The sequence below is a fragment of the Vidua macroura genome, chromosome 18, assembly GCF_024509145.1.
Source record: "Vidua macroura isolate BioBank_ID:100142 chromosome 18, ASM2450914v1, whole genome shotgun sequence".
NCBI lineage: Eukaryota > Metazoa > Chordata > Aves > Passeriformes > Viduidae > Vidua > Vidua macroura.
Window position 1 is genome coordinate 12923695 of NC_071588.1, and position 26282 is coordinate 12949976.

Consider the following 26282-nt stretch of genomic DNA (forward strand, 5'->3'; position numbering starts at 1 on the left):
ACAAAGAGATCCTTGTTTTAATCCCTCTGGTTAGTTTTGCCCTCATCCATCAGCGAGCTACTCTGGGATAATCATTCCTTGAGCAGCGAGATGGGGCTGTGGGAGCTCTGTGGCACCTCCCAGGGCTGTTGCCACTCCTGCAGGTGTTTCTGACAGGGATTTCCAACAGGGCCCTCTAGTCTCCAGAACTTCTGCAGAGGCTGGTCCTTGTCAGCCTTCTCATGCTGGGGTTCCAGCTCTGAGGCCCGGAGCCGCTGTGTGGAACTGAGGAAATGAGCCCACTGAAGTGAGAAATGGGATTTCTCTGCTGTTTTTCTCCCCATCAGTGACCAGCAGCTGGAAATCTCCTTCCTTGGCAAGGAAAGATTAATCAGAGCTTCTGGGTGTCAGCAGAATTCCCTGACAGTCTCTTGGCAGCAGCAAATCTCCAGTGCAGAACAATGACAGCACCAAATCCTGATGCCAAAGAGTTAATGGAGAGGGCAAAACCCAGGTCTCTGGAGTGCTGCTTCCAGCTCCTTGTAGGAATTGAGGAGGACAGGGCACACAGGGCTCCCACGTTTTGAGGGGGGCTGCAGAAGGTAATTAATGAGTCTGAGCAGTAAGGAGGTGCATGTGCCGGTGCAGCTCCGCCAGTGCTGGGAATGCTGCGCGTGCCCACCTGTGCATGGAACACCTGCCTGCCCACCCTGGGCTTTGCATGTTCCTCCTTGGCTCAGTGTCCTGAATGCAGGAGTGTGGGATTTCTGGAGTGGCTGTGGGGGCAGTGGGAGGACGGCAGCGACTGAGGGCTTCGACATCTCCATGTTTAAACCTTTCCAGCTCTTAGCAGAGCCTGTGAGCAGAGTCCGGCCTGCTCCCAGCACTGCCACATCCCTCCTGTGAGCCAGGGCTGGATCAGCTGCCTGAGCAGTGCCAGAGCCCCCCATTCCCAGTGTTCCCCACATTCCCCCATGGCTTGGCTCAGAAGGGCCTATGGTGGCTCTGCTTCAGCCCCTCAGCCCTGTGCCCCAGCGTGGCATTGGCATTTTGCTGGAGCTCCTCTGCAGCACATCCAGCCTGGAAGTGCCCAAGGCCAGGCTGGACAGGGCTTGGAGCAGCCTGGGACAGTGGAAGGTGTCCCTGCCCATGGCAGGGGTGGCACTGGATGAGCTTTAAGGTCCCTTCCCACCTAAACCATTCCATGGTGAATGGCAGAGAGCTGTCTGTGTGACAGGAGGGCACAGCCTGTCCATCCGGGCTCAGGGCAGTGTTGAACAGAGGCATTTAATGACCTGCAATTCCACACACTGGCCCTGGCTCTGTGCTCCTTCCTGTGCCCATTCCATCCATAGGAGGGAGGAACAGACACTGGAGCTGTCCCTGTCCATGCCTTGGCCTGTAGGGAGGTATCTCCCCCATCCCAGCACTGGGAATATCTCATTTTACAGCTCAGGTAACTTTGTCAAACGCCTTCTGATCTTTTTCATTTCTGCTCTGTTCCTGATGCAAGGAATTGTGGCAACGTGTTCTGCTCCAGTTGCTGTAACCAGAAGGTGCCCGTTCCCAGCCAGCAGCTCTTCGAGCCCAGCAGAGTCTGCAAATCCTGCTACAGCAGCCTCCACCCTGGCAGCTCCAGCCTGGACCTCGAACTGGACAAGCCCATCACTGCCACGTCCAACTGAATTCCTGGCCTGGGAGAGGCGGGGGAGCAGCCGAGCCGACCCTTCCCCACGGACACGTGGATCCCAGGGCCGAGGCCGGGAGGCTGCACGTGGAGCTCGGGCCGTGGGGCGCTGCTCGGCGGGACTGACCTCGAGGATGTGCCGCTGGACTCTGGGATTCTCCTTGTCCAGCTCTTCCCCCTTTCCTGCCTGTCCTGTGTGTCCGTGTCCCCGCGCGTGCGTGTGTGTGTATATAATAATATATCTGTTTGTTTGCGGGAGGGTCCTGGAGGTGGGGGGAGCTGGTGAGAGCCAGGATCCCTGTGGGTATTTATCTGTCCCACTGCGGAACTGCTGCAGACCGAGGATTTTGGGGAGCGGGGAGCAGAGGGAGCGGGACCGGCCGGAGTGCAGAGCCTGAATAGCTGCAGCCTCCAGTGCTTTCAATCACTCCTGTTATTCCAAACCCGAAACTGCTGTTTGGGAACCTGTTGCTGCTAGAAGAGGTGGGAATCTCCTTCCCCAGAGACCTTTTCCCTCTCTGTTCTCACAGTGGCTGCCCGAGGGGGTCTCAGTCGGGTTCCTGCACTGGCGGCTCTGTACCTGCACACACAATCCGTGAGGTCTGAGCCCTCGCAGCGGGAACACCTGGAATGCTGGCTCAGGAATGCACGTGCTGTTGGTGAGAGCCGAGCCAGGCGTCACACCGGGCCTTGCCAGGCGTCTGACCATGCAATTCCTGCTTCAATCCAACAAGGACAGGAGCAGACCTCTGCCTTGTCCTTGCCCCAGCCGTGTGAGTCCCTCTGGGAGCAGAGCATTGCCATGGTCAGGTCCTGGCTGGTCACTCGCACTTTACTGGACGATCCAAACTGACAGAAGGCGGCCGGGACCTGCCGGTGTCGCGGGGCTCGGCCTTTGTGGATTGCGCTGGTGCTGGGCACCCTCCTGGGATGCTCCTCCTTTCCCAGGCTGTGTTCAGTGTACTCCAGATAGGAAAAAGCTGCCTGAGGAGCTTAAAACAATCCAAAATACATTACAGATTCCCCTTCCTCCTTCTGTCCCAATCAGACTCACCTCACTGAAGGGTAAAATTCCCAAATATCCATTTGTAACCAACTGGTAGGTGCTCATCCTTTTCCTTTCCCATAGATCCTGCTTAGTGCAATCCAGCAAGGAGGAAGAGTAGATCCTGTTCACAGTGCAGTCCCTAGGCAAAATCCCAAATTCTCTATGGTATTCCCAAGAATCTTGCTGGAGTATTTGAGAGTTCTAGATACAACAGCTCAAAATACAAGAAACCTTGGGAAAGGAGCATTTCCCTTCCCTGGAATGTCACAATCACATCATCCAAAGGGAGGGTCACGTGGAGAAACCATCTGGCAGAGCTCAGTGGGTCTCAGGGGAGATGCCGAGGTGGTTGGACTGTGCCCATCCCACCCTGCCAGGATCTGTGCGCTGGCGTGAATGTCCAGGAAGGAGGAGGCTGCGTCCTTGTGGGAAAGGGGTCTGGGAATGGACGGAGCATCTTGGGATCTCCCTGGCACAGGTCTAGAGGAAGAGACACTGGACGTGAAGTGAAGGATGGGGTTTCCAGCCAAGGCACGTTTAGGATCTGTTCCTAACCCAGCAGTGGGGGCTGGAAGAGAGGCACAGGCATCGCTGTTCCATGCAGAGCAGGATGAGGGAATGTCTGGCTCCTGCCGGGGTGGCGAGGGGCAGGTGGCAGGGCCGGGGTGGGGTGGGGGGACACCTCAACCTTGGGGTGCAGAATCAGCCGGAGCCTCCACACGTGCCAAGAGGGTCCACTCCGGGCCGGGGCTGGGATGTACAGTGTGAATAAAAGCTTGCAGCTCTTTAGGCTTTTTTGGATCGATGAAGCACTTTTTTTATTAATATTATTTTTTCTTTGTATGTAAAGGAGGAAGCCGTCTCTCCGTAGCTGTGTACAGAAATAACCCTTCTCTCCGCAAGAGAGTAAAGTGCTCCTATATTTTTCATTTTTGTCAAAAGCGAGAAGTAAATACTTTAGAATTGTTAAATATATAAATAATAAAAGTGAATAAAGTTTAGACTTTTGCATGGGAGCATTTGCTAACACACTTCCTAATTTTTTATTTTTCTTCCCTGTCCCTCAGAGGGGATGTATTGGAGGCTTAGCAGGAACACCAAGGCCTTGGAAAAGGAGACTGCAGCTGCTGCCCTTGGCTTTCTGTTCCACGCTGCGTCTTTCCAAGGAACAACAAACTGTCACTCCTAAACTTAAGAGAAGAAATCGTAGGCTTAGTTTTCCTGGTGCAGAAGTCCCAGGAAGGGGGAAGCACACAATGCACACACCCTGCCAGGTTCTGTGTGCACAACCAGCATGGTTTTCCTGGGACGGAGGAAGGTGCCAGAGTCTCAGCTCCCTCCATAGCGTGTTTTTCCCCTTGACCAACCATGGTATTTCAGTCTGGTGATGTTACCCAAATGTAGGAGCAGCCCGGATCTCCAGGGAATTCCCCCTGCTTTCAGTGGAGTTTGGCAGTGGAAGCTCCATTCCCACTTACACCTACCTTATCCTGATGCTGGATGGTGGAGCTGTGGCTCTTTGGGAACAAACCAAACTCACTCAGGTTTAAGATCTCTTTGTCCCAGAAGGTGGAAAACTCAACTGATGATTGTCCTACACAAGGATTATTCCCATTTTCCAAGCACTGCCAGCTCATTCCAGCTGTGCACAGTCCTGTCCCCTCAGGCCCCCCACCATCATTTATTTAGTCTCTTACATATTTGAGGATTTGCCCTGAATTCTTGGGGGTCTGAGCAGCCGTGAGGGGTGTGGGGCCAGACATGTGTCATCACAAGACCTTTGATTTGATGCTGTTCATTAAATCAAATCCTTTGATTTGATGCTGTTCATTAAATCAAATTGAACCAGGTTGGGGTAGAGACGCTGATGGGATCTGGAGCAGAAAAGAAGCAGGAATCACGTTTGGTGGTGCAAGGAACGTGCGAAGTGTTAAACCTCACAATGGGATTTCCTGGAACTTTAATTTCTCCTGAGTGCTTTCTCAGGAGCTCGTTGTGCTGCAGATGTTAAGAGCCCCGGGCACAGCGCTGCCGGGAAGTTTCTGATCTGGAAAATGCCGAGTGTGGGTCTCTGCCCCGGCAGAGGGATCAGAGTTCTGAGCTTCCCCAAGGTGCAGACGGGCTCCTACCAGGGGCAGCAGCTCTGCCAGAGGACACGGCTGAAGGTGTCAAAGCTCATTTCCCCGTGATCAATTCTTCCTAAGGAGCCTCCTTCCCTCTCTCCTTTGTCCCAGCTCCCGGACAGCCCGTGAGCCTGTCAGGATACCGGCTGCTGTCGCGATAGGCGGCTTCAGTGCTGCCCCCGGGCTGTGGAACAACCTCCTGAGTCGGATCTCAAACAGCGTCAGGAATCACTGGGAGCTGAGGGCCCCTCTCATCCCAGGTGCCCCTCCTCCCTGACAGGGCAGAGGGAGGTGGCACTGGAGTCACTGGGTGGGAGCGGTCTCACCCTGGGAGGGCTCAGTTCTCACAGCTGGGCACAGGTGAGGGCGCTGGCGGTGGCAGGTGCAGGATGGAAACCAACGGCTCTGCCAGGGAAGGAAGTGTTTGGGAACTGCTCCGCTACCTGGGAAAGGCTGCAGGAGTGGAAAGAAGCCTGCCCTGGGAGAGGTTCTGAGGTGTTGGGAGGCTGCAAAGGGCAATAACTATGTGCAGGAAGCTGAGCAGATTCAGGGCCTATCGAACAGGGTGTCCTGGAATTACCCAGGACGAGGTTTGGAGTCAGCACTGAGCAAAGGGCAGCACTGCAGGACTGGCCCTGGTGCTCCCCAGGCCTTGGAGCTGTCCATCTCTTCCCGCAGTGCAGCTGCCACAGCTCCCAGTGTTGCATTTTGGGATTTCAGCTCACTGTTCTTTGGACTTTGACATTTTATAAATGCTGCTAAAGTCTGACTTTATTATTTAACAAATCTGTCACAAAATTATTTTCAGGCCTTGCAGTGGCAGCAGGTGATGGGTTTGATTGTCCTCTTTTTGGGTGGGATTTATATTAAAATGACATCTGAAGGCTCAATTACTTATTTGAAGCACATGAAATATTTGAAACCATGCCAAGCTCTGAGGACAGAGCTGTTCAGCAGCACTGGAAATGTCAGACCTTCATGTGTGAAACAGTCTTTATTCTGCTGTAGCCTCAGAGTGAATACTTAGATCTTAATAAATTCGTCATTTTCCTACACAGTGATGAATTCAGAGTCCCTTGTTCTCTGAGCTGGTGAATCTGCAGAGCTCCCAGTTTGAGGGGCTTATTTTTAGGCAAATTACAGCTCATGTATGAGGAAAAATTAATCCTGGTGTTCAGAAATGTAAAATAGGCTGGAAAAATGGGAAGCCTGGATTGGCAGCAGTTGGAGATGAGCCCTTAGGGGGAGCAGGGGATCCCAGGTGTTGATCAGCTCTGCAAACACTTCCAGCACGTGGCCTTTCCCTCCTGGGTCACATCCATCTGCTGCTGTTGGACCCACGGGCACAGCTGGGGGTGGATATTCTGCCGTGGTCACTCAGAGCCCTGCGTTGCTCCCTCACTTTCCCATTCTCGTGAGATTTACTGGGCACAGCAGCTCCTGTGCACTGACCCCTGTGAGATCTCTGACACCAAATTGCAGGGACAGAGTCCTGGTGCCAGGACACTGGGAATGGCTTCCAGAGGGTAGGGGTGGATGGAATATTGGGCAGGAATTGTTCCCTGGCAGGGTGGGCAGGCCCTGGCACAGGGTGCCCAGAGCAGCTGTGGCTGCCCCTGGATCCCTGGCAGTGCCCAAGGCCAGGCTGGACAGGGCTTGGAAGGTTGGACAGTTGAAGGTGTCCCTGCCCATGGCAGAGGGTAGCATTGGATGGGCTTTAAGATCCCTTCTATCCCAACCCACTCCATGATTCCATGATTCTATGATGTAGGAGATTTTCCAAACCCAAATGTTCTTTATTCTCTGCAATGCACAGACAACAGAAGCCCTTTGCTGCTGCTTCATGGCATTTGGGTGATTTCAGGGAAACTGCTTGGCTCAGCCTGTGATCCCCGTGCCAGGTCACAGGGAGCCCATGGAGCCTCCCTTGCTGTGTCCTGTTGGGATTGCTCCACTCTGCAGCTCCCCAGAGCCACCCTTGTGGCTCCTCCTGGCTCTGCCATGTTTGAAACTCTGGACAACTCCAATCTCAGCACACAGCTCCTTCCCCCTCTTCCCACTCAGTGTCTGGCTGCTGTAGCATTTCCCAGCTATAAATTCCAGCTGTCTTCAGTCTATTAGTGCCTTTCTTCTTCTATTAACAACTTCTTAATTAAAAACTTGTAGCCAGCAGGGCAATACCAAGCAGGTCGACTGATGGGCTGTGGGGAAGGAGAAGCCCACAGCCAGTGCTTAGGTGGAGAGTTACTGGATTTGAGTCCAAAACCTGTGTAGAATTTATGTCAGGATGGATTGCAGCATCATTAGGACACGTGCATAGGAAAGTAATAAGCTTTCTGGAGGCCAGAGAGAATAAAAATCCCTTTTTTCTTCAGAAAGCAGCAGTTCCTGAGAAGGTCAATGTTCACAGCCACAGTGGGTGGAAAGGGCTGCCCCTGGAGCAAACCCCACCCAGGAGGGGCCGTCTGTGGTCAGCACTGGAAAGCAGGAAAGTGAACAGGGAAAAATGGTGGCTTTCTGTATTTAGTCAGCTTCAGATAACTTTCAGTTTGATTTTGGTTGGTTTTCTGAAGAAAGAAGAGTGTTGACACTTGAAGAGCTGCCGCTTCCAGCTCTTGCCTGGATTTTATCACTGGGGCTTTGCCTAAAACACTGTGAGAACATTCCAGCGCCTTGGAGTGACTCTCAGGGCTGTGTCTGCATTAGGAAACCTCAAAGCCGTGGATTTCAGCCCGGGGCAGGTGGGGGACACTCCTAAAGGATCTGGTCTGGCCCTTTGTGAAACGGGACATTCCACTACATCTGGAATTTGCAGGTACCTGAGGATTTGGGGGATTTTTTGGATTGCAACCCACCTCGTGTCCTTGCCGGGGCTGCGGGCGCTCAGAGCCGGCTGTTCCCGAACACCAGGGCGCTGTCTTGGAGCGCTGCCCCGCCCCCGTAGCTGCCCCTCCCTGACTCCACGGCCACCGGACACAGCTCCTGGTTGCACCACCTGGATGGAGAGAGGGCTGGGCTGTGCCAGTCCTGCCACACGTACAGCGCTGGTGCCAACCCGAGCCGTGCCCTGGTGGGATCCCGCCCATCGGTGCGGGAACGGAGCTCGCCCGAGCAGGGAAAAGCCCCGGGGCTGAGAGCAGCCGCTGCTTGTTCCCAGCTGTGCTCGTGGGTCTGGCCATGGCCAGGGCTTGGAACACTCCGGAGGCAAAGCAAAGCCTCTGACACTGCCCATGGAATCATCCAGAACACTCAGGGTGGACAGGGCTGTGCTTACCTCAGGGCAGCGCAGACATCTGTGCAGGAAGCGTCAGGCCGAGCCGCGTGTTCCATTAAGAGAGCTCCTGCGGGGGAGTAGGAGTGTCAGCATTCCCAGGTTCCTGCCAGAACAGCCCAGGGCTCAGAAAAAAGGAGGGTGCATACTCCTCAGCAGTGCTTGAAGGCTGAGCTGCTTCAGCATGAAAGGTGGGGACTGAGCTTTAGAGCTCCACCCTTGACCCAGGTGTGGATCAGGTGTCTATGGCTGATTCCCAGCCCTTTCCTGGTCTGAAATCCATCAGCACAGGAACCTGCAGCTGCTGGAGCCAGGCCAGAGGAGGCCACAGAGATCCTCCAAGGGCTGGAGCCCCTCAGCTCTGGAGCCAGGCTGGGAGGGCTGGGGGTGCTCCCCTGGAGTGGAGAAGGCTCCAGGGAGAGCTCAGAGCCCCTTGCAGGGCCTAAAGGGGCTCCAGGAGAGCTGGAGAGGGACTGGGGACAAGAGATGGAGGGACAGGACACAGGGAATGGCTTCCCAGTGGCAGAGGGCAGGGATGGATGGGAGATTGGGAAGGAATTGTTCCCTGTGAGGTGGGGAGGCCCTGGCACAGGGTGCCCAGAGCAGCTGTGGCTGCCCCTGGACCCTTGGAAGTGTCCAAGGTCAGGTTGGACAGGGCTAGAGCAGCCTGGGACAGGTCCCTGCCCACGGCAGGGGTGGCACTGGATGAGCTTTGAGGTCCCTTCCCACCCAGCCCATCCCATGGTTCTGTGGTTCCTGTGGCTGCCCTGCCTGTGTAGATCCGTGCCAGGCTGTAGGAGAAGTCCCTGGCTGCCAGCTCCATGGTCAGTGCCTGCTCTGAGCCCGCAGCCCCCATGAACTGGCGGAGGCTCCCGATGGCTTCCCGTGCCCGCTGCACAGCCGGGGACAGTTCCTCAGTGCCTGAAGCCAGCTCCAGCTTTTTCTGCAGAGAGAACAACCACAGGAAAAATTCCAGTGTATTTGTCTTGTGCCAGGGAAAGGGCTGCTGGGCCCCTGAGCCCACCCAGCTGCTGACAACAAACTCAGATCCAGGTGGGTGCCACTGGCACAGGGGGAGCAGCCAGGGAAGGGGATGTGCCCAAAAGGAAGCTCCCAGCCTTGCCCTGGGGAGGGAGAATTCCCTGTGACCAGAGTCAGCATGTTGCTGTTTTCATTCTGGCTTCCCAGCTGCATGTGGGGACCAGCTTTCATCCCCAGTTCTAACTGTGTACCTGTATCAGGTCTAATTCTCCCAGGGTTATATTATTACTTGCACAAATATGCTCAAGCTGTGTCCAGGCAGGAAAATTCACCTTTAAAGGAGTTTTCCTCTGCAAATTGTGTCAGTGGGAAAGGCCCCAGGATAAGAGGAAATGGCTTCAAGCTCCACTGGGAGAGGTTCAAGTTGTATATTAGGGAAAATTTCTTCACTGAAAGGGTGGCAGTGCTGGAGTCCCCATCCCTGGAGAGATGTAAAGGCCACGTGGATGCGGCACTTGAGGACATGGGTAAGTGGTGGCCTTGGCAGTGCTGGGGAATGGCTGGACTTGATCCCAGAGGGCTTTTCCAACCCAAAGGATTTTGTGATTCTGATTAAGATTGTGCATTTAACTGTGCCAGCAGCACTGCCTGAAATCTCCCCTGGTTGAGCTGAGCTTCTGTTCTGCCACATCCCAAATCCCTTGTGAAAGCACCAGGATACTGTGCCGATAGTCTGGAGTTGTTGTTCTTTGGGCATGGCATTTCCACACCGTTCATCTGTGTCTCCTGTGTTATCCCCTGTTAGGAAGGATGGGACACCATCTGTCTTTGGGGCTGGCCCTGCCCTGTGGGCTGTGGTTCCATCTTTCCTCACTCCAACCCCTCTCCCTGCAGCAGGACTGAGGGATCAGCTTGGAGAGCATCCCCAAAGGCTGGATGTGAGCAGCACAGCATGGTGGGAGGTGCTGTTCATTAATTAGCTCCATCAATAACCTGCAGACGAGACTGAAGCCTGTGAGCAACAGCTACACAGAAGGAATTTTTTATGTTTCTCAGGCTTTCAGTGCCACAGCTCCTCTTACTGGACCAGAAAATCCATCTGGGCTGGGCTGAGCCCAGGTTTGCTCTTGTTCTCTGACTGCTCAGACCTCAGACTTCCACACTTCCACACTTCCCAGTGCTGCTGTTCTGGGCTCCAGGGGCAGAAACACCCCCAGCATGTGCTGGTCAAATACAAGAACAAATCTAGCACCAACATAAAGCCCATAAACCTCCAAGCCCATGGAATACTAACGAGGTGTTCTGAAGTAGCTCGGAGGTTGTTGCTAATGAGGATCACAGATCCCAAAGGCATCAATTCCCACAGTTTGGGTGGGAGCCAGCATGGCACCGGCCGAGCACGGGGACAACACGTGCTACTTGTGGCTGGGACACAGACGTACTGCCACAGCTGGAGGATTTGAACACCTGGAAATATGGGTCAGGAATGTAAAAGCATCATTTATCCTTAAGGGATAAAAAAGACCTTGTATTTTCTTTGCTCACCAATAAATTACACTTTTTTTTTGTTCCAATTTCACTTATTCCTTTCCTAACCAAAACCCTGGATCTCCTGGAAGGTTTTTCCATGCTCTCTCTTGCACTTGGGATGGAGAGGCTGGGAGCTGCTCCCAGGCAATGCTCAAGACAGGAGCAGCTCCTGTTCTCTCCTGGTTGCTCTGCTCCAGCTCTGGGAGGAGGCACACACAGCATCACTGCCCCACCACCCCTTACTGCCTGAAAGGATCATCAAAGGAGCTTCAGAGCTCCAATAGTTCTGATTCCCTCTGTTTTCATGGAAGAATTTTAAGATGCTGCTTGTTTGTTTCCTCTCACTGGCTCCTAAGCAATGTGGTCAGAGTGTTTTTTACTTAAAAGATTAATCATGAGTATCTAAAAATACAGTGACAGGAGGAACATCCCAAACAGGGCTAAAAGCACAATTTTGTGTCAATGCTTGGAGCGAACACACGGCCCCACATCAATAACCTCAATTTGTTTCCTGCTGCCTGAAAATTGGGGTTGTGGTCTGAAAAGGACCTGAAAACACTGTCATATGTCTGAGATTGCAGAGCTGATTTACAGCCTGAGTTACAGCCTGAATTACAGCCATACACAGAAATTCTTGAGGCAAGAGTTGATTCTGAGCCTTGCATGACACATGCAGGGCTGGTGCTGAGACCCTGTCCTGGGATGTGCCCAAATTTCACCTGAAAAGTGACTCAAATGCAACAATCAACTAAGTGCCCTGAGCTATTTTAGAGACACTTTTCAGATTGTAATTGAATTTGAAAGTACACCCAGGGCACTGGCTCAAAATTCCAGCTAATAAAATTTTAGTACAACACAAACTGACTGGCCCTGCGCAGTATCCACCTGAAATTCTCACCACAGCAGAACTGGAAGACAAGATGTGTCCTGGACTGATCCCAAACCATGGGCAGCAGGAGAGGGGGGGATTCTGCCCCTCTGACCTGCTCAGGTAAGACCCCACCTGCAGTGCTTCCCCAGCCCTGGGGCCAGCACAGGAAGGACCTGGAGCTGCTGGAGAGAGTCCAGAGGAGGCCACAGAGATGCTCCAAGGGCTGGAGCCCCTCTGCTCTGGAGCCAGCCTGGGAGAGCTGGGGGTGCTCACCTGGAGAGGAGAAGGCTCCAGGGACACCTCAGAGCCCCTTGCAGGGCCTAAAGGGGCTCCAGGAGAGCTGAAGAGGGACTGGGGACAAGGGATGGAGGGACAGGACACAGGGAATGGCTTCCCAATGGCAGAGGGCAGGGATGGATGGGATATAGGGAGGGAATTGTTCCCTGTGAGGTGGGGAGGCCCTGGCACAGGGTGCCCAGAGCAGCTGTGTCTGCCCCTGCATCCTTGGAAATGTCCAAGGCCAGTCCCAAGCACACCCTGCAATCTGACATCAGGAACCTGGGGTGGTGAGTTTTGTTTCGCAGGGAAAAGGGCCAGTGTTTGTGTTCAGAGGCCTGTGGACCTGAGTTTGTGGCCGCCTCCTGAAATTCCAGACGGTGCAGGATGTGTCCCGGACCCAACCTGCCACCACCTGGAACGTGTGCTGCCCTGACCAGGGCTTGGAGCAATATGGGATAGTGGAAGTTGTTTTTTGGTCCCTTCCAACCCAAACCATTCAATTATTCCATCCCTGTCTCTCACACTCATTCTTCTCCCTAGGATTTCCAGACTCATAACCTCTAGACAAGGTGGTTTGTCACAAACTCACCTGTGTATTAAAAACCCTAAAAATTCAGCTTCTCATAGTCACATTGTGCAAGGATGGGGAAGTTCTCTGTATTTCCCCTTCTGTGAGGATAATTATAACCCTTGATTCCTGCTCCTGATCACAGCCCCAGCCACACTGGGCATCTCACCATCAGTAGAGACATCTGATAGAGGAGAAGCAAAACCTGGAGTTACCCTTGAAATGACCTTCAGAGAGCCAAGAGCTGTACACGTACTAATGGTGCTTTCTGTAAAGTTTCTAACAATGGGCACAAGTCCTGCACACTGAGAACCTTGATGGACAAACATAAAATAAATTGTACTCGGTTTGTGTGCATCAATAAAAAGGAAATGGATTGGAGCAGTAAAAACCCCTTTATGATGGGTTAAATTATTTCCTCAGTAAACAGGATTGGGAGGGATGTTTCAAAATGAACCAGACTCACAGACTGAAAGAATTTGGACACCTGGAGCTCAGAAAGTTGTTGTTTATCACCTGTGAGTGAAAACCTGATTCTGGTATAGAAACTCAAGCACATTCCTGCAGAATTCTGCTGTGGCAAGCATATTTCTCTCTCTCTCAGGATTTTTCATAGAGGTGCACAGAGAGAAGAAAGAGAAAACAATTTCTATTTCTGCTCCTTGTTTTTCTCATGTGGAATGTGCTTGGAGAATTGTTTACCTGCGGTGATTGCTTGATTGGATTCTGGTGAGGATTGTTTGAGCCTGATGGCCAATCCAACCCACCTGTGTCTGGACTCTCAAGAACAGGGTCACGAGTTGGTAGTGAGTCAGATATGGTAGTTAGAACAAGTAGGTTTGTAGTTTTAGTATCTTCCTTTATATAGTATATTAATGTATTCTAGCATAGTTATAATAAAGAAATCATTCAGCCTTCTGAAGTGGAGTTGGACATCAGCATTTCTTCCCACTGGGTTCGCCTGCATTTTACAATACTCTGCAGACAGAAATCCCTCCCAGACTGCCTTTCCAGCACGCTGCTGCCCAAGGCATAAAGGAAAAGCTTAAACTGGCCAGGTCTGGTTCTAATCAGAACTGGAACATCCACACTGCTGAGCCCGACCCAGCCCCTCTCCCTGGACATGCGGCATCCTCAGTGTGACATGGACAGGAAAGGCAGTGGCATTACTGGAATTTGGAGACCTTGAAGCCAGCACTCACCCCCCTCCCCCCGCCTCACCCACAGCATGACTGATGGGAGCACTGAGGAGCTCGTTAATTAATGAATCTCAGTACTCTGCAGGTCCCTGCTCTGCATTCACGGCGCTGTGCTCCCTAATTCTTCCCTGATTATCCAGTTGCTGAGCACCTGGAGGGGCCCTCCCAGCTGCACCACGGAGCTGCTCCAGGGTGCAGCACAGCACCTCTGTGGGGTGTTCAGTGTAAGACTGTGGAGGCTGCTTCTTTCCAAATTATTTTAGAGCCTACCCACAGCTCCTTTATTTTCCCATCTATTACCTGCAGTGTCAGCCTAAGCAGCTGTTTGCCAATAACTGGATTTGCCCCCAGCAGATGTGCTCAGTCCTGCTCCTGAGAAGATCTGGCTTCTTGTTTGGTGGCCAAATCGTTTGAGCTATTTCTCCCTTCTCAAAAATTGTCTGAGAGGATGGCAAGGGGACCCTCACCCCTGGAGGTCAGAGAGGTGCTGTGTACAGAGCACAGCTGAACTGCAGGGGTGAGATGGGACACAAGTTGCCAACTGCAGCCATTGTGAGAACTACTCAGGCTCTGGAAAGCTCTGTCCAGTCTCCAGTGCTGCAGGAGAGCAGTGTCCCAGACCCTTCCCTTCTCACGGGGTCTGGGTGGGAATGTGAAGTCTGCACACAACTAAATCCAGCACTCCAGATGCCCAGGATTCCCTTGCTGTGCCTGGGCTAACAAGATCTGGATTGCTGTGTCTGGATTAATAATGTCACCTCTGAGACAACACCCTCTGATTCTGTCTCCTGTCCCCTTTTTGGGATGGACCAAGCCAGGAGATGCTCCTTCATGAAAACTCTGAGCTGCTTTGAACTCCTGTCACCTGAGCAGCTTTAAAAGAAGAGCCAGAGAATAGCAAATCCAAAGAGGCAGAAATGGAATTCCTTTGGCTCTTTCCATCTTTTCAGGGAATAAAAATAGAGAGCCATAATGCAGTAAATAGCCCTAGTGAGGTTCGATATTCAGCAGTCCTGTGGTGATTTTCCAGTTAAGAAACAAACCCACAAAATTATTTTGTATTCAGGAAGGTGAGTCACGTTAAAAATACACTTATTTTGGTACCTGTGTTGAGGAACTCTGACAGTGCCAAGCTCCCCACTGCTGAGCTGAAAGCGCACAAAGATCCCAGGATTACCACTGCCTGCATCCTGCTTTTGGAAGAGCTATTTAAGGAGCAGAATTGTAAGACACAATTCCAGTTGTTGGAATACTTGTCTAAAGCTTTCAGTTTTGGCCTATCCCCTGCCAGCCTCAGCCAGGAGCACAAACCCCAAAGAAGGCTCTGCCAAGGTGGGTGGATCAGGCTGAGCAGGGCTGCAGCTGTGGCCTCACCTGCACTGTGGACAGGAACACAGCCATCACCTGCCCTTGGCTCTTGGTGAGGGATCGCAGCACATCCAGGGACAGGATATTTGTTGTTCCCTCCCATATGGACAGCACCTGTGTGGAAGAGCATGAGGGAGCCTTTGCAGTGACTGCAGCAAAGAAGGGGAGTGTGAGGGAACAGACACAGGGCAGAAGTAAGGGATACCAAAGATATCTCCAGAGATGTCTTGTTTCACAACAAGTGGAAGGGAGCAGTGAAGCTCAGCTCCATTGCTGTGCTAGGGAACAGCCTCAGCACCAGGAACACATCCTGTCCTTTCCTGGGGGTGACTGGGCTCAGCAGGAAGGCAGTGAGGGAAGAGCTGCAACACCTGGAGTGAGCCTGGGAGGGCTGTGTTCTCCCTTGAGTGTGTCTTTAGCAGAGAACCAGAGTGCTGTGCAGGGGACTTGGTGGCACACAGGACCTTCTCCTGCCACCCTCTTACCAGAGTATCCCGGAGTATGACTGGCAAGCCTGTGTCCTCCATGTAACCTTGGCCCCCAAAACTCTCCATCGCCTCAACAGCCACAGCAGAAGCCTGCAAAATGCAGAGAGTTGGCATGATCCATAGTGCCTGAGGGGAAAATCCAACCTCCCACACCACACAGCAGCTCCTGCTGGGATGGGCTGACTGGGTCCTGCTCATCTCCTGAGACAAGTTGGTTGTCACCTGCAAGAGGAGCAGATGGGAATGAAGCCTGAGTGACACTGGGAGAGGACCTGCAGAAGCAGCAGGCTCCAGAGCAGGTATCCCCTGCTCTCACTGCTGTGTCACTCACTCCTCTTCCCACCTCTGTGGCTGCCAACATTCCACACTCTGGGCTAATCAATCTGTTCCATACCTGCTTCCCTGTGTACAGTTTGGCCACTGGGATGAGAAGCCTCAGCAGCAGCTGGTCCTGCTCACTCGCCAGGTTGGTTTCAGCCAGGCCCAGCAGGTGAACAATCTCCATAAGCAGCAGAAATGCCCCTCTCACCTGTACCTGTGAGCAGAGGACAGGGATCACTGGCAGGGGTCTTGGACTCTGCTGACTCCAGGGCTCCATGCATGAGATTGCCTCCAGGGTAAAATGCCACCCCTGCCTGCTCAGACCCACAGCTTCAGAGATTCTGAGCAGCCAAGGCACAAAGTATGGAATATTAAAGGTTCTCTGCCACTCTTGGACACGGTGATGCAGTAAAGGGGCAATGCATTTCATCAGACCTACTTGAGCCTTAACAAAGCTCCTAAAAGGTATCCAGGCACCAAATCCAAGCATTTTCAAAAGATAAGGGATGTGAGATGATGGTCAACCTCTGAGCACCTGGAGCTGCAAAGTCTGTGACAGATTTCTTCCTGGGCAGCTTACTTCCCTGGCAAGTTTTGATTTGGGATGCATCAGGGTACAGAGCTGTGTGTTGTGGGACAATGTAGGATCTGCCCTATCTTTCAAAGGGGGAGTTCTGACCCCTTTGAAAGGTCAATGAGATGCTGGAGCCTGAAGTCATGTTTGGCAGATGTTTACCACCTTCCCTCACCTTGCAAGAGAATTTTAAATACTGTTTACAGCCCATCTCCTGGTGCAAGATCTCCCAGGGAAGTTGGATGAGTCCATACCAGTCTTGGAGAAGAGTCAGGTGACTGTGGTGTCAGGCCTGGATTCTGAGGCAAACACCCAACTTCAGAGGTCATGGCTTATCATAGTAAGGGCACTCCTTTCTCTCAGGGAAACTCCCAGGTAATTGTTTAGAATAACCTGAAGTCCAGCAGAGGAGTTAGGTCTGTTATCAGATCAAATCCCACTAGAGTAAAACAATTCCCTTGCTGCATCCACCTTGCTTTAGCAGGAATGGCCTCCTAAATCTGACTGCAGGCAGGCTGGCAGTGCTCACTAACAGCACAAGATCTCTGCCCTCTTTCCTTCCCAACAGGTCCAGCTTGGCTCCCAAAAACCTCACCTCCATCCGGGCTATCGTCTGCATGTGCAGGGGATGGTCCTTGAGGAGCTTCCCAAAGGCCACGCGCTTGCAGGCATAGTCCCTGCTCAGACTGATCATCCTGGGGGATGGGAACACACACAGGGAACAGTTACACCAGCAACTGGTGCTTAGGGAAGCCTCATTCCTCTCTTTTGGGATGGCTGTGACAAGCTCCCAGCACTGCCACCACATTCTTCCCACACTGTGTTTGCCAGGCCTCACTTCTGAGCATTTCTTCCAGTCCCCTCCACCATAAGAACCCTGCTCAGCTGTACAGGTCTGTACAGGTCCTGTACAGGTCACCCACCCACAGGTCACACTCCTCCAGGACTGCTGGCTCCAGGCCTGTCCCACAAAGGGGACACTGGGCTCAATGCCGAGCACTGCAAAGTCCCCTTGTCCTGACCAGCTGCTCCTTCAGCCCTGAGGGGATCTGTGCTGCCTTTACCTTCTCATGGAAGCCACTGCCCCAATGACATTGTGGATCCGAGTGATGTTCAGCATGTTGGAGATGGCGGCCACTCCACGGCCTTCTGCAGAGATCTGCAAGGAACAAAGGCTGATGGGAGCCTTTCACACGCCTTGGATAGGGATGGACATGGGCTGTCCACTCTGTCCCTGTCTGCCCCCAGGCACTCAGAGACCTGCTTGCTTTAAAATACATTGGTCTCATTTTAGCCAAGTCTGTGGTGTGATGTGGCTGCCCCATCCCTGGAAGCGTCCCAGGCCAGGCTGGATGGGACTCGGAGCAACCTGGTCTGGTGGAAGGTGTCCCTGCCTATGGCAAGGGCAGAATGAGGTGAGCTTTAGGGTCCCTTCCAACCCATCCTATCCTGGGATTCTGTTTCTGTGACCAGAGAAGCAGCTTTTGGAGACCGTGTCAGCATGATCAGTTCTGATCCCTGCTGCTTGCTCCTACCTGCACACTACACAAACTGTCCCTCTGCTGGCTCAGGAACCAGGATTAGAGAAATGACCAGCCTAAAATTTTTTTTGATGTTGTCTTTTCTCACATCTTTTCCTGAACTCTTCTCAGCTCTACCCCACACAGAGCCCCATCAGTGAATCGTTTTGTGATGTGGACAGTCAAGCCACAGAGGTGGAAGAGAGGAAGTTTTTCAGTTGGGATCTCTGCTGAAACCCCCAGGAGTGAGTGCCATGCCATGGCAGACCAGTCCCCAGGGCAGGGGAGCTCTTACACACCAGCTCTGCTCTGGCTCCTTGCAGCCACAGCTCTGCTGTTGCCATCTGCCTCGTGCCCAGCTTGTCCTTCAGCCTTTGCACCTGGATATTGTTCAGCTTCCCCTCCTCATCCCGAACTCTCAGGAAGAACAGGGACAGACCTCTGGAGCCCTGAGTACACTGCAAGGCACACAGAGAGGATTTTATTACAATGCAAAAGGAAGAAAAAGAATGCCCCTGCTCCTTCCCCTGGATCCCCATCCAGCAAAACTGGTTTACCTGTCCTTCAGCATCTGCTATCCTGGCTAGGGTTAATGCCATATCAGAATCAGCTGCTGATGTGAACCACTTAAATCCATACAGACGATAGGTGCCATCTGGCTGCTTCCTGGCCACAGTCTGGGTGCCGTTTGCTGAAAAAGAGGAGAAAATTTCCTGGTCTTATAGGAACTTCTGTGTCAATCAATGCTGATTTTACCCTAAGCAGCAGCTCCTTTAAGGCACTTCTTGCTATGAAGATGGAGCATGGGTGAGCTGTTAATCTCTTTCACTGACCCTTGATAAGAAATGCAGTTTGTATAATCCAGTTCTTTAGGAGTTACCTCAGCCAAGAACACAAAGGGCTCTGTGTGCAGAAGAGGACAGAGATTGGGTCTTTTGTTGGTTAAAAAGCAGAGCTGTGCAGAGGATTTGGATGACTTCTGCTGAAGTCCTAAAACAGCTCCCTGGCTTTTTAGGTTCCCCGCATCCTTTGTGTTCAGTTCACACTGCCACATCTGTTCCCACCGCAGAGCACATACCAACATCTGAGCCACCCCTTCGCTCCGTCATCCACTGGCCAGAGGTCCAGAACTTCTCAGGGTCACGGGATGTCAGACGGTCAAAAGCATTTTTCAGAGATCCAGGAATGCCCAGTGACTGTTTGAGGGGAGAGAAAATAAACTGAGATGATCATAACACAATAGTTGACATTATACAGTTGCCTTAACTGGTGTGGTTCAGGGCTCAGACAGGCCAGTCTGGAAGCCAGGTGGGTGTCCTGCACTGCAGAGGATCTGCAGGTGCTGCTGAGAGCCTGTGAGCCAGCGCAGCTCCCACCAGCTGCTGCAGCACTGTGCAGACAGAAGGTGCAGACCTGTGTTACAACACAGAGTGCTAAGCATCCCTATCCCCTTGGATTTCTGGAGAGAGAGGTCTCAAACAACCATGTGCCAGGTTCATGTACACTGGATGTCACCAGCACCCAGAGAGCTGCAGGGAAGAGGGAACTGCCTTGTGCTGCTTTAAGTTTTGGTGAATTAAAATGCCCAGGGTTGGCTACCTAAGGGATATTTGATTCCTACAGAGCCACTGAGGCAACGCAAAGGGGGTCACTAAGATCCAGACCCAAACGTTCCAGTTGGTAAAGTCTTGGTGGTTTGGTGAATTTACATCAGGTATGGATCTAGCCTATTATATCTAACTGCCACTCCACACAAATATGGGAAAATAAATTGTCTTGTAGTAAAAATATATTCATAGGATCACAGAAAAACAGAATTTGGGTTGCAAGGGGTCTTAAAGCTCATCCAGTGTCACCCCCTGCCATGGGCAGAGACACCTTCTACTATCCCAGGTTGCTCTAAGCCGTATCCAACCTGGCCTTGGACACTTCCACTTGGGACACCTTTCCAGCTACCTGCAGTGCCACAGGTGCCATGTGCAGCAAAGGCCTTACTGAACACAATGCTGTCAGTGAAAATAAAAGTTGGCGTGGGCACAAAGACTTTGCACCTCACGGAGAAAGGCAGTGGGAGACACAGCTGAGTCACAGAGCAAGGAAGGGCTGTGCCCAGAAGCAGATGGATCAGTGCTCCTCCATCCTTGGCTGGTGCTCCTGCCTCTAACCTGCAGCGCCCGGACGTGGGCTGTGCCCTCAGGGACCAGCCAAGCTCATACCTCAATGACTTTGGCTGCCCCATCAGTCATGGCCAGTGGACAGCTGAAACCTCCAGAGGAGCTTGAGAACAAGTACAGTTTGACAGCCTGGTACAGGCGGCTGGAGAGGGAGAGACAGAGGGAAAACAGATGGGTTACACAGCAGTGCAACAGCACGAGGATAAAATATCTTGACTGGGAAGAAAGGAAAAATTACAGTCAGAATGGGTGAGGATCAGGCCACTTATTTCTGAGAGGGCAAAAACTGTTCCAGCCAGGAAGAGTGAAGAGGAGCAGCAGAGTTTCTCAGTCCCAGTGGGACAGCCAGCACCAGGGCAGCTTGTGCAGTTTTTAACAATAAGAAATGTGGGTCTGTCTTCATGGTCTGGAATACAAAACACCTGCAAGTGAAATCCCACATCTTTAGCTGCATTACAACTAACACACACAAAGCTGGAATGGTGCAGGGAACTGCCAGGCCCCAGAATCAGGAAGGTGACATCAAAGAATATTATGATCAAGTGTGGGCCATTAGTTATGGCATATCATTGGTGAGGTGGAACATTGCAGTGGACAGACAGAGCTGCTGGGGACAGTGGGAGGTGTGCTGGTGTCCGTGCAGCATCTGCTACTGCTTACACAACCAGCTCAGACCTGCAAAACGCTGAATAAACCTTGCTAAGAATAATCAGGAAGGCACTGAGTCTTCCTCCCAATTTCCCCCAGTTACCTCCAGTTGGAGTATCTTTTCTCATAGGCCTCAGCAATCAGCCCTTCTTCTGCTGAAATCTCCTTCATTCTCCTCCATGCCGAGCAGGTGTGGATGTGATCCACACGCTGCCCCCAAGCATTGTATTGCCGGAACACGGGGGGGTTCAGCTCACATTCCCAGCTCAGAGGTTGGATCTTGGTCAGCAGGCGGTTTCCAAACCTCTCCAAGTCCTGATGCACCTCCTCCAGGACCTGTGAAACAACAAGGAGAGCCCTTCAGCACATCTCAGCCTCAGTCCCAGCTGGAAGGGCAGAGGAGTGACCATGTTGTCCTGCAGTGCCAGTGGTCTCTTGCCACTTGGCCCTTCCATGCATTCCATAACACAGCATGACAGCCCCCTCAGCTTCTGCTGGCACAGCTGTGCTTCACTGTCACTTTTTCTTTTTTTTCCCTCAAAATCATTTTTTCAAGTTACTTTTGGCAGCCTGTCTGCATTTCACAAAAGACAGAAGCACTTTAGTGTCAAGGCTGAGAATGACACAGATGCACATGAGCAGGGGGGTTGGAAGAGACAGTCTCCAGAGGTTCCTCAGCTGCTCCATGATTTACTGCTGGAGAAGAATGCCAGGGAAAAGGCTGCCAAAAACTGAATGCCTTCATCTGTACAGAAAAACTTCCACTGGGCTCAGCAGCTACCTGCCTGTCAGATTAGAAAAGGAGGGGTGAGGCAGCCTTCAGCTTCAGCCTGGCTCACAACATGTCTAGATTCAAATTCCCACCCTGCACCCAGGAATCCTTCCTGAAGGATTCATGTGCCCTCATTTCTGCTGGGTTTGGCTGACCTGGATGGAGTAACATGTCCGTAGTTAATGGAGGGAAACCAGCACTCACAGAGAACTGGTTAATTCTAACCCCCTCAGATCCCTATTTCAGGGTGACAGGAATTGCCTTTTGCAAGTTCTCTTCCATGTCTGTGAGCAAAGCCAAGTGAAGTTAACCAGATGTAAATAACCTGAATATTAGATGACTAAAATCAGGCAAGGAGGACCCAACCTCCAGCCCTGTTGGACCTCATCAGCCTAAATACATCCAAGACTGTGTTGGGGGTCAAAGAATCACCTGATTTGCTTCCATGAGAGGAATATTTTTTGCTGTTCTCTGCCTCTCAAGAGATGCTCGTTCCCTTCTCAATAAAATAATGAAGGAGGTGAATGCCATAACTGCTGCGCCCAAAATCGTGCAATTATAAACTCAGTTCATTTCCTGTTGATGAAATACAAACATGGCTTTTTCCTTTCCTTGCCTGTCCCTGTATTGACCTTCCATTAATCTACACCCTGTGTGATTTATTCCCTTCTCCATCTGCCATTCCATGTGTGTAATGAGGATCAAACACACATTCTCCAGGTGCCACTCTGGAAGTCTCCATGCTCAGACCAGCCAGTTTTCCTTCAGCAGAACAGTGAAACAGTGTTAAAAATCACAAAACAAGCCAAAACCATGCATGAGAGTCTGTCCGCTGCTCCAGCTCATGCCACACCCAGATCTGCCATGGGCGTGCACCTCCAATCTTTATCATGCCGTGACAACAATTTGAAGGTTGTTTCCAAAGCATAACCCAGGAATCCAAAGTTCATGGACTTTGCTGAAGCACAAGACTCTTTGAACTGTTTACCTGGTGGGTTTTTGTGGGCAGAAGAACATGAGTCTGACAAGCAGACCTCTTGGGCTGAGTTCATACAAGGAATTCATACAACAATCCCTTCGCCATCATCCATATTTCCTAAAACTCCCCAGCTGCTTTACTGGGAGCTCATATACCCTGACCACACACTGCCTGATAAACCACTGAATTATCAAATAAAAAAAAGTGTTTATTTCCAAGATGAAGGAACAAAACCAGAACTCCTACACTTGGGACTGCTGAATGTCACGGAGAGCAGCCTCGGTGCTCCACAGAATGAACACTGGGATGTGGAGAGGACAAAATCATTTGGGTGAGGGCTGAGGCTGCTGGGTGGTCTCGTTCACCCTAGTCTGTCCTATGATGTCCCAAGCATAAAGATATGGGAAATATGCAAATTAATGCAGATTAGAAGAGCAAATACATATCCTTTATATTAAAGGATGTATTTTTCAGGGCAGCAAAGCCTGACAGATCCCTCTTCACAACAACCCAGAAAAAGCAGGTGCTTCATTTGGTCTTCTCCTTAAATCACCTTCAAACAGAGAAAGAAAAATTTTGTGCCATTTCAAGAAAATTTCTGTGTTTGGCATAGAATAGCACAACAGGAATCAGCCTTCAGCTTCGGTGGGACAGCCAAAGCTTCAGGGGGTGCCGCTTTCCTGGAGAGGAAGGTGTTCCCATGGAGAGCAGGCTGTCGGTGCTGCAGGCAGCAGCCCGGGCTCTCCTTTCCAGCAGTGAGGCAACACTGCCCCGCTGGGACCGAGTGCAGAAACGAAAGGAAGGTGCAGCTCCCGGTTCCCTGGGAGATTTTGGAGCTGCTCTTCTCAGTTTGGGGAAGGAGCAGAAGCAGCCTTGTTGTACTGATCCTTTTATTCTCTGGGAGACCTGAATCCTGCTTCTTCCGAAGGTGCAGATTAGGAGCAGGACCTACACGGTTACCCAAAGGCATCCTCCTTTCCTGTCTTCTCTTCTGCCAAGAAGGCCACGGTGGTGCTTAGGGAGGCCTCATTCCTCTCTTTTGGGATGGCTGTGACAAGCTCCCAGCACTGCCACCACACTCTTCCCACTCTGTGTCTGCCAGGCCTCACGGACCTGGAGAGCAAGCAGGGGAAGTGGGAGCCTCACTGAAAGCCAGGTCCCCACCCCTCTGATCATCTGGTGGCTTTAGAAGTCGTGGCATTGCTTCTGCTGGAATAAATCATGGGGAGAGGTCACACTCGGCTCCATGAAAACTGCTCCCTGAAAAGCACGAAGCACTTGTGGTCCTTGGGGTGATGGCAGAGGCCAGCCAGAGAGGTGAGCCACCTCCTCCCAGGGGTTCCTGTAGGACTGGAGCTCACAGCACAGATATCCAGAGCTTGGGGCCTCAACCCCCATCTGCACCCCTGAAATCCATACAGAGCTTTTCCCGGCTGAAGAAACGAAATGCCACCAACATGTGCTGGGAGCAAGCAAGCCCCAAGGGGCCTTTCCACCCTCTTGAGTACTTGTCTGAGAACAGCCCTAGTCCTTAGGAATTTTCCTTAAAACCCCTCTTTCCCCAGAAAGAGAGGTGGCAGGACAAAGCAGAGTTTGCAAGTATCTTAGTCTGATTCCTCTCTCAGAAATTCCTTTCTCTACATGACCAGACAACAAATGCCCACACTGACAATCCCAAAACAGCACTGCAACACCCAGCCCAGTCCCAGGAGCCCACTGAGCCACTTGCTGTGTGTGTCCTAGCAGTGTTTGCCACCCCTGCCCTCAAACACAAGAGGTTTTAAGGAATGCTGATAAATTCCCTCCAGTTAAACACTCAAAGGTACAAAAAGGCTCAGACAAATGTTCAATTCAGAGTCTGAAGCAGCGACTTGGCAGACTCGTGGTGGGTACACACAGAAACACAAACTGACCTTGGGAGGAAGGTGTGTTTTCAAGTAACTCTGAAGCAAAGTGTCTTCCAAGTACTGGTTCCCAGTCTCAGGCTGCTCTTGGAAGAGAGGCTCCGTGTCTCTCCTTGCAAGGTGCATTTCCAAATCTTCTAACACTTGTTTTTCCTTCATGCTGGTCTGTTGCTCCTGCCCCACGGTCGTGTTGATTCCTTTAATACTCAGCATTTGGCACCTGCCCCAGGGCAGAAAGTGACCTGGTTGCCACAACTTGCAGGTGACACTGGATCTCCACCAGGGCAAGTGACAGACAAACATGATCCAGCAAAGCCCTGGGGGTGACACCTACAGCTCTCACTTGCAGACACCCTTCCTCTCCCAACAGCAGCACCAGTCCTGGTTTGTTTGTGTGTTGTGAAATTATTCTAGTAAAATCAATGAGGTATTCTCTCCTCCCTCAGGGAGGAGCTTTCCAGCAGCTGTTGTTAACTGAACTAGGGAAAAGGTCTTGGGTAAGGGAGCAGAAAACAGTCTGGAAAAACACAAGTGTGTTTGTTGTCCTATCAGCTGGGCAAACCATCATAACTGGACAGACTGGCATTTCCAGAGCTGGGGGAACTGGGAAGGGAGGGGTGTGCTCTCACGAGCATCCCCCTGAATTGCTTGGAGTGGAGATGAAAAGGAAAAAATAGGTTTCCTTATCTGAAGGATAGCTAACAAATTACCTGGAGATGGGAAGAAATGGTTTCGGCAGATTATTCTGTAAATAATACCCTAGTGAAATAGAGAACCCATCCTCCTTGCCTAGGTTATGACAAAGGCTCCAAAATTCTCTGCTCCTTGTGAAGTCCCTGATGCCTTTGAGTTGGGATGATACTAAGTCTCCCTTTCCCAAGAAAAGTATCAGAGTATTCTAAGAATGTGAATTTGAGTAACTTAAAACTGCACCTCCTTTGGGGTTATATGCTGCTAATAAACCCATAATTTTACTATAAAGTGATTTTAAACAAGTATGATACCACACTATTACCCCTGCCATGGCTGTGCTTTTGCAGGACCTTGTCCTGCCCGAATTCCTGGGACAGGGCAGCAGGGATAGGGACAGGAACAGATACAGAAGCAAGGACAGAGACACGGACATGGGGAGGGACAGGGACAGGGACGGAGACAGGGGCAGAGCAAAGGGCAGGGATAGCCACGCGAACAGGGAGAGGCGACAAGCCGCGAACAGGGGCAGGGGCAGGGGCAGGTGCGGGCAGGGTCAAGTCTCCGCCTCAAGGGTTGGGCCGCCCCGGCCGCCTCCTGCCCTCAGCACCGCCCACGCCCGGGGCTCCGGCGGCACCGTGGCCGAGGGTGGGCGGCGCAGGTAGGGGACTCGCCCGGCCGGACTGGGGCGGGTCTAAACCGCGACTCAGGGAAACCCTCACCACCCTAGGGTCTCCCGTGCCCCAGGAGGGCCCCCCACTGTCCTTCAGGGGCTCCTCAGGGAGCTCTTTACGTGGCTCCTCGGCGCCTCAGGGGGCCCGGAGCACCTGAGGGACCCCTCAGTGCCTCAGGAGGTTCGCCCGTGCCTCACACCGCTTCCCAGCGCCTCAGGGGAGCTCCGCGCACCTCGGGGACCCCACGTACCTCAGGGAGCCGCTCCCGCCTCTCGGCATTCCCCTGCGCCTCAGGGGTCCCTCAGGGGTCCCTCAGCGCCTCGCGGCTCCCGCGCCTCAGCCCCGCCGCCCCCCTTGGGCCTCAGGGTTTCCTCGCGGTGCTGCTGTGTGAGGGGCAGGACCGGCCCCGTGTGCACCCCGGCCGGGCCTGGGCTTCCACTCACCAAACCCCCCAGGAACCTCCCCAGAAAAGGAGTAAAACCCATCTTCGGCGCCATGGCTGCTTCACCTTTCCAACATCAGGCACGAGGGGCAGAGTGAGGGGTTCAGGGCTGAGGGTGTCAGGGTGCAGTGGGTTCCTGAGGATGAGATTTGTTTTTTCCCGTTCAATACTAATTTCCTGATACCCGGTGAT

At 52.2% G+C, this 26282-nt stretch overlaps 2 protein-coding genes across 10 annotated transcripts in view; one reads left to right on the forward strand and one right to left on the reverse strand.

The window, feature by feature from the left end:
• MTMR3 (myotubularin related protein 3) overlaps nt 1–3730 on the forward strand; it is a 74104-nt gene extending 70374 nt beyond the window's left edge. For all 4 annotated transcript variants that reach the window (XM_053994173.1, XM_053994171.1, XM_053994170.1 and 1 more), the window contains one exon: nt 1493–3730. In XM_053994173.1, coding sequence (XP_053850148.1) covers nt 1493–1664 — 172 coding nt within the window. In that variant the 3' untranslated portion in view covers nt 1665–3730. The remainder of the gene's footprint in view (nt 1–1492) is intronic.
• LOC128816509 (acyl-CoA dehydrogenase family member 11-like) lies at nt 3705–26114 on the reverse strand. Of its 6 annotated transcripts, XM_053994182.1 has the most exons (16): nt 26092–26114; nt 24294–24504; nt 20733–20965; nt 20024–20123; nt 18886–19003; nt 18365–18498; nt 18107–18265; nt 17352–17446; nt 16883–16982; nt 15787–15927; nt 15390–15482; nt 14911–15018; nt 8880–9051; nt 8112–8178; nt 7693–7832; nt 5817–7404 (listed from the first exon to the last, which is right to left on the reverse strand). In XM_053994182.1, the coding sequence occupies exons 2-15, from the start codon at nt 24495–24497 to the stop codon at nt 7721–7723; spliced, it is 1836 nt and encodes a 611-aa protein (XP_053850157.1). In that variant the 5' UTR covers nt 24498–24504; nt 26092–26114; the 3' UTR covers nt 5817–7404; nt 7693–7720. The 6 variants fall into 6 exon arrangements, with proteins under 6 accessions (XP_053850156.1, XP_053850157.1, XP_053850154.1 ...); XM_053994181.1 differs by lacking the exons at nt 5817–7404; nt 26092–26114 and adding an exon at nt 3705–3899 and having other exon boundaries at nt 24294–24643; XM_053994179.1 differs by lacking the exon at nt 26092–26114 and having other exon boundaries at nt 5817–7038; nt 24294–24643.
• Nucleotides 26115–26282: the final 168 nt, after the last annotated feature.

Excerpts from the sequence above, each read along its gene's own strand:
- LOC128816509 (XM_053994181.1), bottom strand. The coding sequence starts at position 24,587 with ATGTTTGTCTGTCACTTGCCCTGGTGGAGATCCAGTGTCACCTGCAAG. Across the intron at positions 20,124-20,732 it reads AAAAGATACTCCAACTGGAG|CCGCCTGTACCAGGCTGTCA; the intron begins GTAACTGGGGGA and ends CTCCCTCTCCAG. Across the intron at positions 9,052-14,910 it reads TGTTCCTGTCCACAGTGCAG|AAAAAGCTGGAGCTGGCTTC; the intron begins GTGAGGCCACAG and ends TTCTCTCTGCAG.